This window comes from Sus scrofa, chromosome 12, assembly GCF_000003025.6.
Source record: "Sus scrofa isolate TJ Tabasco breed Duroc chromosome 12, Sscrofa11.1, whole genome shotgun sequence".
Classification (NCBI taxonomy): domain Eukaryota; kingdom Metazoa; phylum Chordata; class Mammalia; order Artiodactyla; family Suidae; genus Sus; species Sus scrofa.
Window position 1 is genome coordinate 45,874,984 of NC_010454.4, and position 16,612 is coordinate 45,891,595.

At 40.5% G+C, this 16,612-nt stretch overlaps 1 protein-coding gene across 1 annotated transcript in view; it reads right to left on the reverse strand.

The window, feature by feature from the left end:
* SSH2 (slingshot protein phosphatase 2) overlaps nucleotides 1-16,612 on the reverse strand; it is a 267,618-nt gene that overhangs the window by 56,881 nt on the left and 194,125 nt on the right. Inside the window, 2 exon segments of the mRNA XM_021067518.1 lie at nucleotides 6,340-6,404; nucleotides 12,906-13,009. Coding sequence (XP_020923177.1) covers nucleotides 6,340-6,404; nucleotides 12,906-13,009 — 169 coding nt within the window.

The following is a 16,612-nucleotide window of genomic DNA, read 5'->3' on the forward strand; positions in this document are numbered from 1 at the left end:
AGTCTGCGACCTACACCACAGCTCACAGCAATGCTGGATCCTTAACCCACTGAGCGAGGCCAGGAATTGAACCTGCATCCTCATGGATGCTATTCAGATTTGTTTCCGCTGAGCCACAAAAGAACTCCTAAATTTCTTTACCTATATAACAGGCATTAATAAACGAGGCCATGTCTGTGACCTACACCACAGCTTACTCCAACACGGGATCTTTAACCCACTGAGTGAGGCCAGGGATCGAACCTGCATCCTCGTGGATACTAGTCTGATTCGCTTCTGCTGATCCATTATGGGAACTCTATTAGTTGCCTTTTTAAAAGTGAGGTATGCCTTTGTTTATTTAAGTATTTATTTATTTAAAATATTGAGCATTTCAAATGGTTGGCCCTCCCTTCCTAATCTAGTAACAGAAGATCCCAAAGCTAATGTGAAAGGCCTCAGTCTTCTCACCCTGATTTAGGCTTGAGTAATGGACACATCACAGATTCACATAATTTTAGGCTTCTTAGATAAAGAATAGTACTTAGAGGTGTTGGTATTTGATCATGGGCCTCTAGACAGTACCTATAGTTATTAAATTTTTACTAAAGGGAAGTGGGGCTTTAACCAGGAGGTCAGAAGCCATGACATTAATTTAATACCTACGTCCTAATTAGAAAGACAAGATTAGTTCCTCCCTCTCCCCTTTTCACGGCTGAACATATGGTATATGGAAGTTCCCAGGGCTAGGGGTCAAAATGGAGCTGTAGCTGCAGGCCCACGCCACGCTGCAGCAGTGCCAGACCTGAGCCACCTCTACAACCTACATTGCAGCTTGCAATGGATCACATTACAATGGATTACATTGGATCCTTAACCCACTGAGCCAGGAATGGAACCTACATCCTCAAGGACATTATGTCAGGCTCTCTCTCTTTTTTGGTCTTTTGTCTTTTTAGGGCTGCACCTGCGGCACATGGAAGTTCGCAGGCTAGGGGCCGAATCAGAGCTACAGCTGCCAGCCTACGCCAGAGCCACAGCAATGCCAGATCCAAGCCAAGTCTGCAATGTACACCACAGCTCCTGGCAACGCCTGATTCTGAACCCACTGAGGCCAGGGATCGAACCTGCGACCTCATGGTTCCTAGCTGGATTCGTTTCCACTGTGCTATGACAGGAACTCCTCCCCCTATGTTGGATTCTTAACCCACTGAGCCATGGGGAACTCCAAGATTAGTTTTTTTAATGGAAAAATTTTTTTGTAACACCAGGGGATGTACCCAAAGCTTCAAAATTCCGTTTAAGGAGTTCCAGTTGTGGCGGAGCAGTAAAGAATCCACTAGTTGGAGTTCCCGTCGTGGCGCAGTGGTTAACGAATCCGACTAGGAACCATGAGGTTGCGGGTTTGATCCCTGCCCTTGCTCAGTGGGTTAACGATCTGGCGTTGCCGTGAGCTGTGGGGTAGGTTGCAGACGCGGCTCGGATCCGTGTTGCATGGCGTGCGTAGTGGCCAGCTCCGATTCGACCCCTAGCCTGGAACCTCCATATGCCGCGGGAGTGGCCCAACAAATGGCAAAAGACAAAAAAAAAAAAAAAAAAAAAAAAGAAAAAAAAGAATCCGACTAGTATTCATGAGGATATGGGTTCAATCCCTGGCTTTGCTCAGTGGGTTAAGGATCCTGCACTGGCGTGAGCTGTGGTGTAGGTTGCAGACAAGGCTTGGATCTGCTGTAGCTGTGGCTATGGCCTAGGGTGGCAGGTGCAGCTCCATTGTGACCCCTAGTCCAGGAACTTCCATATGCTGCAGGTGTGGCCCTGAAAATTAAAAAAAATTTTTCTTTTAAAAATTAAGAAAATGGTAGTTTGCATATAATACCCAAATATCAGAACACGTAGCAATTTCAATGTTTCTTCAGTTTCCAGAACTTACACGGAACAGATGACTGGAATAAGACAGTGATTCAGATGCATGTGATTAACCGAAGTTCTCACTGAAAAGGATACTACTAAAGTTTATTCTAATTGCTCAGCTAAAACAATATATTTTGGATTTTAAAACATGGCAGCAATAGCAAGTGAGAAAATTATTCCAGGAAAGTTCATTTATTGCTAATTTGGAATCCTACTACAAGTTTCAGGAGAACTGGATTCAGCAGTCCTAGATCTGAGAAGTCATCTGCCTCTGCTTTACTTTTGAGAGAAAAGAAACCAACCTGTTTTCAAGGCTTATCTACCAAAGAATGATGTTAAAACTCCTCTGGTTTAATGCTTAATCTGATTACAAGCAGCTCACAAACTCCATTTGATACACTAACTTCTCTCCTCTCCTCATCCAACATCAGGAAACATTCCTCTTTAAGTTTACATTGCACCTTTGTCTTTAATTTCTTTCTGCCCAGAGTCTTACATCATGCCCCTGCATGCAACGTTTATCCTCAGGGAAGCCACATTATAAAGTCCCAATGTCTAGACAGGCAGCTTACCCAATCCATCAGAAAGAAAGGTTTCAAAACTATGTAAATATTAAATTCTAGCCAAAAGAACAAAGCAAAGCCGATATTTTTATTTCTCTCTTTATTTTTTTGGTCTTTTTGCCTTTTCTAGGGCCGCTACCACGGCATATGGAGGTTCCCAGGCTAGGGGTCCAATCAGGGCTGTAGCCGCCGGCCTACACCACAGCTCACAGCAATGCTGGATCCTTAACACACTGTGTGAGGCCAGGGATCAAACCTGCAACCTCATGGTTCTTAGTCGGATTCGTTAACCACTGAGCCACGACGGGAACTCCAAAGCCAATATTTTTAAATTAAAATAGACTTCAGATGTGACACTAATAAACTAAAGAACCACTGTCTTCAAAAGAAATAGAGCTTGAGGGAGTCTATGGATTTTATTGTTTTTTAAAAATCTCTATGAAATACTTAAAAAAACTCTTATGACATATCTTTGTAGCCATTAATAGCAGATTTATTTACTGACATGGAAAGATACCCACAATAAAGTATGATGAAAGCAGGTAATAAAACAATGTTTAGGAAGTTCCGTGTGGCACAGCAGGTTAACGATCAGGTGCTGTCAAAGCAGCAGCTCTGGTTGCTGCTGTGGCATAGGTTCCATCCCTGGCCTGGGATCTTTCACATGCAGCTGGCGCAGCCAAAAATGTGTATCAAGGTACTCTAACAAAAAATTCGTTTTCTCAAACTCTCCTGCAGATTACTCAAAAACATCTCCTAGTACCTTCTTAGCACCTCAGCCCTAGTTAAGAACATTAAAGTGACTTTAAATGTTAAGAAAGTTTTTAATTTCCCAGCCTATATTTTTATTAAACGGGTCTTTGATAATGTGCAAGAGTACTGTACAAGTACTGTCTTTATTTTATCAGCTCCTAAGTACTAAAGTCACTGCTTCAGACTGTATTTACAATGCAGAGCTTCCCTGGAGGAAAAATTAGTTTAGTCCTATTTTCAATGCTAAAGCAAAATGTGAGATTTAGTGCCTCTAATTATTGTTGGGTTATTTAAAAAAAGAATAAAGGCAAGACTTTCAGTTGACTATCAAACTTTTAACCTTATGCACAATACCCAAAATGAGAGTTTCAGCATTTCAAATTTAACTCAAAACAAAAGGCTTTGCTTTGAGTCTATAAATGCTCCTTTCAGTTAGAAAAGTGCTAATTTGTCCAAAGTCACACAATGTATTCACTCATTTTCTTGGAGATGACTCACTCAATAATCTGAAACATAATGACTATGTGTTTGTAACAATTCAAAACAACTGTAAAATGGCTTGTCACTTGAACTCTGAATTAATTCAGAGGCGTGAGTTACATTTTTTAAATTTATATTTCATAAATGTAAAGCAGGAAGGAAAAAAATAGCAGGAAAGAAAAAATTTGATATTTTAGCAGGAAAGGAAAAATTTAGTTTCCAATTCTACCTTCCTAACTGCTCCCTTATGCTTTCCCATGTCTCTTGTGGTTAAAATTACTTTGACATTCAGAGGTGCAATCCAAACCCTGGAAGTTCATCAGTGAGAAAGAGATGAAGTGAGTGACAGACCTCAGCTTTAGTGCTACCAAACCACACAATTTTTGTAACTATCCACAAATTTCTATTGGACATGTAATATATGCAAGCGACTGTTATTATGGGGTTTAGAGGAGCTATTCCCAAAGTGTGACTCCTGGACAAGCAGAATCAGTATCACTTGAGAACTTGTTAAAAATGTTAATTATCATTGCTCCCCTCTCCCCAAAGCAAACTCTTTAGGTGGAGTCCAGCAAATGGCAGTTTAACAAAGCTCTGCAGGTGATTCTGATGTACCCTCAAGTTTGAGCATCACTGCTTTAGAATACTCATGCTGTAAGAATTGCAGCTGATTTTTTTCAGTTACCAATAAGTGTTTAAGATAGAAGTATATCAAAAAATATAGACAAGTTTTATGTAAGTATAATGCTACATTAGGATTAGGATATAATAATTAATTATGGAAGATCTCACTTTAATTCCTTTAAATTTCAAAGTGAGTTTCTCAACAGCAATTAGTGGCCATGTCAAGAAGGCTACAGAGTCAGCATTCAAGAGAAAAAAATGACAGAATTTAAACACAGACTGATTAATGTAATCACTACACAGTTCAGAAAGCTGATCATCAACCTTCCAGTCATTCTTGTATTCTGCTCATTATCTCTTTTCCTGGACAGAAAGCAGAGATCAATTATTTGGATTTCCACTGATATATTAAGTTCAACTTCCAAGTTATCACCTTAGTCCAGAAGGGCCCATTACCGCACACCTGCATTACTGCAATAACTACCCAGCAGGCTTCCTCTATTCTGTATTAGCTCCAGAGCAATCTTTCTAAAATACTGTAGGGGTCCCATGTAATTTCTTGGTTCAAAAACATGTACTGGTTCACTACTACTTACTGAAGAGGGAGAGGTACTAATGGCACTAAATATTCAAGGATCAGATAGGGAATGTAAATGAGTGAAGCAGGCCATGTGAATATTAAGTGGGCAGAAATATTTTCATTTCCCATAAAGAATCATACTTATCCCATTTTTGTTTTCATATTTTTATTAACATTCTACTATAATAAAACAGTGAAGAAACGGTGATACTTGGCTTTAGTGTGCAGGGGACAAGTGGATATACAGGGATTACAGTAAATTAAAAACCCAGGCCACACCAATGCCCTCCACCCATCATGTCTAGCCAAGTTTTGCCATGTGAGAATAACATCTCAGTGGTGCCAGATTTTCAGATTTCTGAGGAAAAGCCCCAAGTTTGGATTTTTATGTGAAAGCACCCAACTTTAAAATTCTGGCTCAGATTTAGAACAACAACAAATCACTGTGTGGTCCAAACAACGCATATCTCTGTCCTCTTGTGGGCTGCCAGTTTGAGACCTACAGTTCAGAGCATTAGGTACGTCCCTGTCTGCCTTATCTACTGTTATCTTAACTTCCCTGTAGTAATGATAATCCCCATTATTTAGGCAGCATTTTACATTTTTCAGTATGCCTTAGCAGCCATTTGGTTCTCTCAACTGTGAAAGGTAGAAAAGAGATAAGCAAGCAGGCATAGTCAGGCAAGTCAACTTGTCCATCATCACGTGACTGTCTCTAAGCGCAGATCTCCTGACTCCAAGACCAGCACACATCCTAGGCTATTCCCCCCCCCCCTTTTTCTTTCTTTCTTTTCTTTTTTTTTTTTAGGGCCCTACCCATGGCATATGGAGATTCCCAGGCCAGGGGATGAATTGGAGCTGTAGCCACTGTCTACACCACAGTGAGATCCAAGCTGTCTGCTACCTACACGGCAGCTCATGGCAATGCCGGATCCTTAACCCACTGAGCAAGGCTGGGATCAAACCTGCATCCTCATGGACACTAGTCAGGTTCGTTTCCACTAAGCCACAATGGGAATTCCTTCCTCTTCTCTCCTTGTTCCTCTTAGATGTGCTTTTGCTTCAGTCAGGCCTTCATCTAGAATGGCTGTCTTCTTTCTTTCTGCCAATCTCATCATTTTTAAAGACTCAGATTAAGTGTTACTGACTATATAAAACCTTCCTCACCTAGGTCAAGTCCCCAAGTTTTCTTTTTTTCTGAATTTCAAGGGGTGTTATGGTCAATAACTTACCAACTGGCACTCACCAAGTCTTGAACCATCAAATTATTTCACAGCACCTCAGATTAGCTCATATCCCCAATTACATTCTAAGTTATTAAATGATGAGGACATGTCTTTTTTCATTTCTATTTCACATAGTTCCCAGCACTGTGTTGGGACATAAAAATGACTAATGTTCACTATCTGAGACAGTTTTTTGAGTTAGAAAGTTATACCATTAACTTACCAGCCTGATGTTGTCTTCTGGGCGGAGTAATATGAACATTGCTTGGAGATGCTGTTGAAGATCACCTGGTGAAATTACAAAACAGAGAATAATTATTCTTCATTGTAATGTCAACAGAGAAGATTCCTTCTACTCTAATAATGTGTGTAAAAGAAAGTTCTGGTTCACCGAAGGACTCTAGTTAGACACAGAAATTAAGTAAGTGTCTTAATATGAACAGTGCACTGCCTCTCTATGTATTCACTTTTAAGTCTATATTACATTAAAATTTGCTTGGTGTTTGTCCTATGGAAGGTGCATTTGAAATCAGTTTTATATTATGACTGATGCCGATGAGAGTGATGGTGAGATCTGTTGGGCAAAGCAGTACTGGCTGTGCTTTTAAGGCCCCCTGAAGGTAGCATTGAGGGAATCCTGAAAATGGGGTGTATGGCATATAATGTTAGAATTACCCCTAACTTTAAAAAGCTAACCATTTTGCCATTCCTATTTCTTTTTTTTTTTTTAATTTTTTTGTCTTTTTGCCTTTTCTAGGGCCGCTCTCGCGTGGCATATGGAGCTTCCCAGGCTAGGGGTCTAATCAGAGCTGTTGCTGTCGGCCTACACCAGAGCCACAGCAACGCCAGATCTGAGCCTCATCTGTCACCCACACCACAGCTCATGGCAACGGCAGATCCTTAATACACTGAGCGAGGCCAGGGATCGAACCTGCAACTTCATGGTTCCTATGAGACTCGTTTCCGCTGTGCCACGACGGGAACTCCTGCCATTCCTATTTCTGTGATTGTAATATAAAGTTGTACTTAATCTAAGATTTTTAGATTCCCCTCTACAATAACGTCAATAGTTAAAAATGATTTCCACATTAGTAGCTGATATTAAAAAGACAGTACTTATTAAATACAGTAGATGCCAAGATATATATTCTAGTAAACATATTCGCTGCTTTAAAATGGCCAATCATTATTTCAATCCTCACTTACTTTTATACATTCTATAAAACTAAGTTGAAATTCCTTTGTATCAAACTATTAAAGTTTCCTCAGAATTCCCTATACTGTACTATGAAATCTGAAACTTGGGCTAGTAGGAGACAATTAGATCATATGCTGCATAAATGATGACAATCAGAGTACAAGAAAACTTCATTCCTGCCATTCCGGGACCAAACTTTCTTTTAAGAGTCTGAAGTGAATAACACAGCTGCATAATCATGGATGCCAATGTAATGTTCTCACACTGGTCTTGGAATCTACATACATAGTTCTCCTCCAGGTAAGTTCATAGGTAGTAATTATGAGATGAATACTGATATGCATGAGAAATGGAGAGAGACAGGAAGAAAGAAAAGTAGGTTGGCAAGGAAGTGTGTTTATAAAGTCAGCAAGTCTGAAAGCCTTTCTTTTTTCCCCTTTTCCTCCTCGTAAAAAATAGTTTTCTTGCTTTTTCTCCCATTTTACTGCTGGCTTCACACCAACTCCATTACTGCAGAATCTTTTAACTTTCAAAATTAAAAAGAAGAGTCATTATGTTTGGTCAGGTCCATTCATTTTACTACACTTCAAACCCACAGACACAATCTAAGCCTAATATGTGCAAGAACCAATGTGGGTTTATAGGTACAAACCTAAGAGAAATGAAAACATATGTCCACACAAAAACTTGTACATAAATGTTCCTAGCTCCCAAATGAAAAAAACCTCAAATGTCTATCAACTGATGGATAAATAAAATGTAGTTATAGACATATAATGGAATATTATTCATGAAATGGAATAAAGTACTGCTACATACTATAAGACAGATGAGCCCTGAAAGAGGCCATGTCTCAAGGGAAAGGTGTCTGTCTCAAAAGATCATTTATATGGTTCCACTTACATGGAACACCCAGAACAGGCAAATCTATAGAGACCAAAGGTAGATTAGTGATTACTTAGGGCTGAGAGGGAGTGTAGGGGATACAGGGAGTAACTGCTAACAGGTACTGGGTTTCTTTTTGGGGTGATAAAAATGTTCCAAAATTAGATAACAGTGATGGTTGCACAACTCTGTGAATATACTAAAAAAATCACTGAATGTACACTTTTAATGGTAAAGCAGATGAATAACACGGTGTTTGAATTGTATCTCAATAAAGCTGTTTTTAAAAAGGCACCAGTAGAGTTCCCATCGTGGCGAAGTGGTTAACGAATCTGACTAGTAACCATGAGGTTGCGGGTTCGATCCCTGGCCTTGCTCAGTGGGTTAACGATCTGGCGTTGCCGTGAGCTGTGGTGTAGGTGCAGATGTGGCTTGGATCTGGCGTTGCTGTGGCTCTGGCGTAGGCCGGTGGCTACAGTTCCGATTCGACCCCTACCCTGGGAACCTCCACATGCCTTGGGTGCAGCCCTAGAAAAGGCAAAACGACCAAAAAAAAAAAAAAAAAGGCACCAGTGTAGGGCGACAGTGTTAGGTATAAACAATGAAGAGTGACTAGACTTACTAGTTACAATTGAGGTAAGCAGCTTAGCCTTTTAAAAAATTAAGTTTCCTTTTGTTCTATCAGGACAGATAACTTGAGGAAAGAATTTTCAGGATGGAGGCCTTCTAGAGGGGAAGTGGGTAATTCGTAGCCCTAAGTCCCCACTCCAAGTACTACTGGCCCAAAGATCCAGGAGCTTCTCAGAAAGTCCAACAAGTCTGGGAGCCCTTACCCCTATAGTAAGGCTCCTTATGCAAGATGGGTATGTGGGAGTGCAGGTTTGCTAGTGGCGAAAGGTACTGCCATGAGCAAACAGGGTGTTTCCTACTGGGAACTGCCCTTCAAAGAGACTAAGAGAGGCAATATACACATACCACTAAGATCCTTCCCCTACATTTTTTTTTTTTTTTTTTTTTTTTTGCTATTTCTTTGGGCCGCTTCTGCGGCATATGGAGGTTCCCAGGCTAGGGGTCGAATCGGAGCTATAGCCACCAGCCTACACCAGAGCCACAGCCAACGCTGGATCCGAGCCACGTCTGCGACCTACACCACAGCTCATGGCAACGCCGGATCGTTAACCCACTGAGCAAGGGCAGGGACAGAACCCGCAACCTCATGGTTCCTAGTCGGATTCGTTAACCACTGTGCCACAACAGGAACTCCCCATTTTGTTTTTATATACTTCACCACTAATAGCCATTTTAGATTTCAGCTTGATTTTAAAGACTTTGTTGTTTCCCTTTAAAATGTTAGCAGAGAGTGGGTTAAGGATCTGGCATTGTCATTGCAGTAGCTTGGGTCGATGCTATGGTGTGGGTTGGATCCCTGGCCTGGGAACTTTCACATGCCATAGGCACTACAGAAATTCACTCATAATAATAGTTTTTGATTACAAAAAAATGGACTTGGATATTTTTAATGAAGCCCAGATAAAACTCTAACTAGTTCAAGAAACATGCCCAGATAAAACTCTAACTAGTTCAAGAAACATGCCCAGATAAAACTCTAACTAGTTCAAGAAACATGCCTAAGAAGTTAGAGTAAGTTTTGATCTGCTCTCAATTCTGCCATCATCTTTCAGTTACTGCGAGCTCAGCCAACGGAGACCCAGCTTATGTGAAGGTCTAGCTTTGTGAGCTGCATTTATACTCACACTGCCTCATCTGTTCTGTTCTGGATCACAAATCAGGCCCATTCCAGTTTGTGTTAAATATGCTTTTCTTTTCAGTATGGAGACAGCTACGTGAACAAGGTCAAGTAAAAACTTGGGCGGCAGCTGAGTGTGGAAGTTTGACCAAAGAAAAAAGACCAACCAGGGCCGGGAGCTTTAAAAGCCACTGACCCTACTCACTGTTACATGCCCCAGGGCAATGTGCCTAACAGCTTAGTCAGACAAGCTGGATTCAAACCAATATTTTGTTTTCTTTTTACTGTAAGTGATAAGTATCCACCTCAAACAGAAACACAAAACTCAGCTGGGTCTACTTCCTCTATAGATTCAAGTTTTTTTGGGGAAGGGTCCCCCTTGACTCTGGTGACAGGCACTGAAGAGGCAGGTCCTTTAGAAAATGTAATCCAAACCTGATTTTCTGAAAAGTTTTTTTCGCCTCTGTTAAAAATTTTCCACGCCTGGAGAATTTTGGCAGGAGGAATATATTGCCCAGTGAGATGAATTATAATTCTGAGCTGCTACATTTGCCACTAGATAAAGGCCCAAACAAGAAGTAGGGCAGCCACTAAAACAGCTGATATTATTTGGACTGGAGCTAAACTCAACTACTGGCTCAGTGGGATCCAGTATTTCTGGCTTTCACATCTGATACTCAAGGAGTTTGTTCTCTTCCTAGTAATTCCAATTTCTTCCACTCCTGGAGGTAACACATCATCAAAATGGCACATGCTGGACAACAAGCAAACACTCTTTGTAGGGCACTGATCAGGATTTCTCTAATTATTGTCCTCAGGTTGACTTTTATTTTTTCCCCCAAATGACACAAATTAGGCTTACTATTAGAAGAGAGACATAAGGCTGATTAACTTTTTAAACTGTGGATATCCTATACCTGGAGATCTCTTTCCCTACACACACTTTCTCTGATTCTTTCTTAACCTCATCACCACAGATGCAACTGACTTTAAAGAAATCCAACATATAGAAATATAAATGCATATACTACTGTTAGTGGATGTAATATTGATTTATAATAAATATAAATTTGGTCTTCATCCAGTTCCTGGCACAGAGCTCCTAAAGTCACTAGAACCTCTTTTTTTGTCCTTTTTTTTTAGGGCTGTACCCATGGCATATGGAGGTTCCCAGGCCAGGGGTCCAGTCGGAGCTACAGCTGCTGGCCTGCGCCACAGCCACAGCAACACGGGATCCAAGCCGCATCTGCGACCTACACCACAGCTCATGGCAATGCTGGATCCTTAACCCACTGAGCAAGGGCAGGGACTGAACCCACAACTTCATGGTTTCTAGTCAGATTTATTTCCAATTCACCACGAGAAGAACTCCCTGGAACTTATTATTATTGTTTTTTTGATTATTTTTAAATTTATTTTTTCTTTTTTAGGGCCACAGATGTGGCATATGGAAGTTACTTCCCAGGCTAGGGGTCGAATCTGAGCTGCAGCTGCCATACTAGGCCACAGCCACAGAAATGTGGAGATCCAAGCTACATGTGCAACCCATGCCACAGCAGGTGGCAACGCTGAATCCTTGACCCACTGAGCAAGGCCAGGGATCATACCCACGTCCTCATGGATACTAGTCAGGTTCTTAACCTGCTGAGCCACAATGGGAACTTCCCCATTAGAATTTCTTAAGTGATGGGAACAGTGAAGGTGTCTTTTGCGATATTAATGATTTGACTCTAGGAAAGCACCTAAGGCTGGAGGGCTGGTTGGTTGCCAGAGCAATCAACCATGTCACTAGAGAAATATCTGTGGAGAGGAGAGGGTTGGAGGTTACACGGATTGCCAATTATTTAATTAATCATGCCAATGTAACAAAGCCTCCATTAAACCCCAAAAAAGACAGGGTTCAGAGTGCTTCCAGATTTGTAAACACATGGAGATTTGGGGAGAGGTACACTCAGAGAGGGCACAGAAGCTCCATGTCCCTTCCCACATACCTTGCGCTAGGCATCTCTTCCATCTGGCTGTTACTGAGTTATATTCTTTCATTATAAGCCAGTAATCCAGTGAGTAAATGTTTTTCTGAGTTCTGTGGGCTGCCCTAGCCAATTAAACAAACCCAAGGAAGGGGTTATTGGAACCTCCTATCTATAGACAATGTGGACTTTGTGACTGGCATTTAAAGTGGGGAGTGCCAGGCAGTCCTAGAAACAGCCCTTAACCTGTGGAATCTAATACTACCAGACAGTGTCAGAATTGAGTTGAATTGTAGGATACCCTTCTGGGGATGAGAACTGCTTGGATGTATGGGGGAAAAGCCTTACACTGGTACTGGGTGCAGAAAATTAGCAGGTTATTTCAAAATCAGAGTATTACACTCATCCCTAAGTGAACACTTTTTTGATGATTCCTCGTTTCTATACACATCCTCTGAGTTAAATTTCCAGTCTTTTTAGTGTGAACACAATCAAGAAGCAGACTGGTATTTAAGGACTAGTATTTCATATATGTAACACAGTAACTCTTGTTATCACAATAGTGAGAGTGAATTTATATTAGTACTACACCATAGCATTCCCTCATAACATCACCAGAGAGCAGAGAGAAAAGATGTCATTGTCGGTTAGTTCATGCTGCACAGCATCTGAAGAAACCTCTGAACATCTCTTAGCTGACTATCAAAACCTTAATCGAAAAGTCACATGAAGACTTTAGCATATTTGTGTACTTTATTATTTTTTTTTTCCAACAAAAATTTGCTGAACATCTACTCTATGTATAAGGTATTCTGCTAAGTGCCATAAAAATGGTCTATGAAAGAGAAAGAAAAGTGACTATAGCACAGCGCAATACTTTCTTTCACTATTACAGAACTGTTGGAGAAATGGGGATGAGGTAGTCAGCCTTTTAGAACAAAACAAAAGGCAAAGAAACCAAGAAAGGAATGGCATATGCGGAACTTTACCTGCATGCTTATTGCGTCTGTGGCTGATTCTTGGTGTGGATGAGCCATTTCCCCGTGGTAGAAAAAGGGCAGCACCTTTGACAGTTAGAAAACTCTCACTGATGCTATAAAGAAAAAGTACAAATAAATTAGTTAAAATAAAAGAGGAAGATGGAGATCCCTTCGGGATTATTTTCTCTTCCCTCTTCTTAAGTTCCAACCTCATGGGATGACATAAAGATTAAATCAAAAGATATTCTGATAAACAACAAGGTCCTACTTAATACCATTGGAAACAATATTCAATATCCTGTAATAAACCATAATAAAAAAGAATATGAAAAGGAATATGTATATATATGTACACCTGGATCACTTTGTTGTACACCAGAAACTAATACAACATTGTAAATCAACTATATTTCAATTAAAAAAAAAGAGACTCTGGTTACTCACACAGTTTGGTCTATTTTAGATAATTTTTCTGAAACAAAACTTATAACCTTCTATGTACATTACAAGGCAGCAGTTAAGAGTGAAGGCTCTGGAACCACACTGCCTGGGTTTGAATCCTGGCTCTGCCATTTCCTACCTGAGTAAATTTTCAGGGGCCTAAATTTCTTTTCTTTTCTTTTGTTGTTGTTGTTGTCTTTTTAGGGTCGCACCCACAGCATATGGAAGTTCCCAGGCTAGGGGTTGAATCGGAGCTGTAGCCAAAGCCGGCCTACACCACAGCCACAGCAACACCAGATCCAAGCTGAGTCTGTGACCTACACCACAGCTCATGGCAATGCTGGATCCTTAACCCACTGAGCGAGGCCAGGGATCGAACCTGCATCCTCATGGATGCTACTCAGGTTTGTTTCCGCTGAGCCAGGAAAGGAACTCCTAAATTTCTTTATCTATATAACAGGGATTAGTAAATGAGGTTGTTGTGAGGAGTCAATATGAATAAGAAGCTTTTTAGAGTAGTTCTCTTAATAAATATTAGTTTAACAACTAACAGATCTATGGTTATCAATAACTAATAGACCTATGCTAATCAATAATGTTTTAATCAGATGTGAAATATTACAACACTTAGCTAACAGATACGAAGTTTGCAAAACAGGTTTATATTTAAAACACACACACATCACACTGAAATATTACTCAGAATTTTACTTTCACAAACTTGCATTTCCATATGCACTGAAAAGGAGCAGAATGCAGGAAGTGTGTTTCACCCAAGAGTGTGCCCTCCACGTGGAGATACTTCCCTGGTTTTATACCCCCTCCTTTTGTTTCCTATGACCTGGTTTCCTCTACATTTCAGGCCCCTTCTCAGGGCCTCTGTGCTCTTTGTTTTCTACCTGGGACACTTCTCTCTGGCCTGTCGATATTTAAGTCACAGCTCCAGTGCCGACACCTTTCCCTCCATCCTAGTCATACTCCATCCTGTTGTTCTGTTTTGTTTCCTTCAGGATATTTATCATAAACTAAAGTTATGCTTATCCACCTGTATACTTGATTGTGGTCATCTCTCTGTAACAGGATATAAGCTCCATGAAGAGCAAGACTTTACTTTGCTCAGTACTGTATCTTCAACATTGGAAATAGTGCCAAGCATATATTAGGCTCTGGATAGATAGTTGATGGATAAATGAATTCATCCCAGGGTTCTCCACACACTATTTTATGTGACCCATCACTGAAACAGGAATTGTCATTTAGGAGAAGAAAATAGAATTTCTTTAATCTCACAGGTAAAAAATAATTATTACAGAACTCAATATATGTGGTAGATTACTGGACTAAAAATATAAATGTTTGACAATAAATTGGCAAACGAAATTAAATCATCTCTAGTATGTTCTTAGTCTTTGACCCAATTCTTTAATCACATGGCATAAAGCTGATAAACTTTGGAGGTAACTTGCCAAAGAGACCATAAGACACCACAGAGGCCATCTAAAAATTTGCATGCTGGCCGGGAGGGACTGCCTTGTTTTGTTTTGGTCTTTAAATAAAGCACTGTGCCCTTGTGGTCTGTTGCACAAGTCCTGTCTCTTGTTACGTTCAGTTCATGGTATGCACATGTCACCCTGCTGTGGGACACTCTGTTTCACCCACATTACGGGAAAAACCTAAAACAAAATGTCTGAGTGACAGGATGAGTGGGGTACACCACAGACAGGAAATGAAATTCACACTTCTGCCAACACAGCAACTGTCTGCTCTACTAAACGAAAATATTTTCAAAATAAAGGCTAGTCCACCTATCAGCAGGCAAGTTATAGCTGTGGGCATTTTAGTTTCCAGTAAACAGAGTAGTCGACGTCTACTAAAGTCTATTTGTTGAGAGCTTACTTCAGTCATTCCTTTTGTGAGACAAAGGTAGTTGCTCTTTGGCAAACACATGAACTTCCTGGTTTTGAGAGTTCTATAATATTGTTCTTAGATACACTTGCTGCTTATGCTTTACAGCATTATCTAACTGTGTTCTTTAAAATGTATGTAAGTGCTTTCACAAGGGGAGGGTCGAGGTGGAGGGCAAGGGTCCTTGGTTAACTCAGAGGTACCTAGAAAATTCCCAATTATAAAAAGACAGACTAGGAGTCAAAGTCACATATGGTATAGGGGAAAAGAAGTCATTCTATTTGAATCATTTATACAAATATCCATAAATTTTGTGACAGAACAAAATGCACAGTGGAACCAGCTAGGCCAGGAGACTGCCTGACAAGGTTCAGTCTAGGCCCCCCGAGAGCCATGGCAGACACACTCTGGATGGTACGATCAATCCTCTTTATTCTGTGGCCCCAGATTATGACTCCTCTATCATCACATAAGTGGCATAAACTGCTGGTCACAAGGGGACCAGGGATGAAAGTGCAGCTAATTACAAAAATCCCTTTTTATCATTGAAAAAAAGTCAAAACTCTATAAATCCTATCAAAGATGGGATGGCAGCACAGTGGTGTGGAAGTGAAAAAATAAAATTTGCCACCACTAGAGTTTAGGCAGATGAAGTTCAACTTGAAAATTAAATATGGAAAAAAAAATTAAATGTGGGAATTCCTTGGTGGTAAAGCAGATCAAGAATCCTGCTTTGTCACTGCTCTGGCGTGGGTTAGATCCCTGGCCCAGGACCATCCACATGCTATGGGTGTGGCCAAAAAGGGTAAAAAAAAGAAAATTTTATGTAAATTTAATCATCTGTACTTCAGTGTATGGTAAAGGCTTAGTATATCTTGCCAGAATGGCAAGAGATTCATTTACGTAAATATCAAGTCTTTCTGAAGCAGCTGCCTAGAGAGTCAAGCATCACAGAGTTGGCTTCTAATTTAAAACCTAGAGGTAGGTGAAAACTTTTACAAGTTTTCTGAACTGACCAGTTCTCTAGAGTCTAGCCCAGGAAGAGGTCTGTTCCAGTAAATTTTATGGAGACATCTATATTTGATTACAGATGCCAAGTTAAACACCAACACAAACCCCAAAAGAATTAAGAACTCCTATATTAAGTAAAACACAAGATAAAGAACACTTTCTGAATCTAAAAATGGAGATTAATTAGTTGCTTGATAAGAAAGTGACACAGGGAGTTCCTGTTGTGGCTCAGAGGGTTAAGAACTCAGCAATGTGTCCATGAGGATGCAGGTTTGATCCCTGGCCTTGTTCAGTTGGTTAAGGATCTGGCGTTGCCACAAGCTGACGTTGTAGGCCGCAGGTGCAGCTCTGATGCAGTT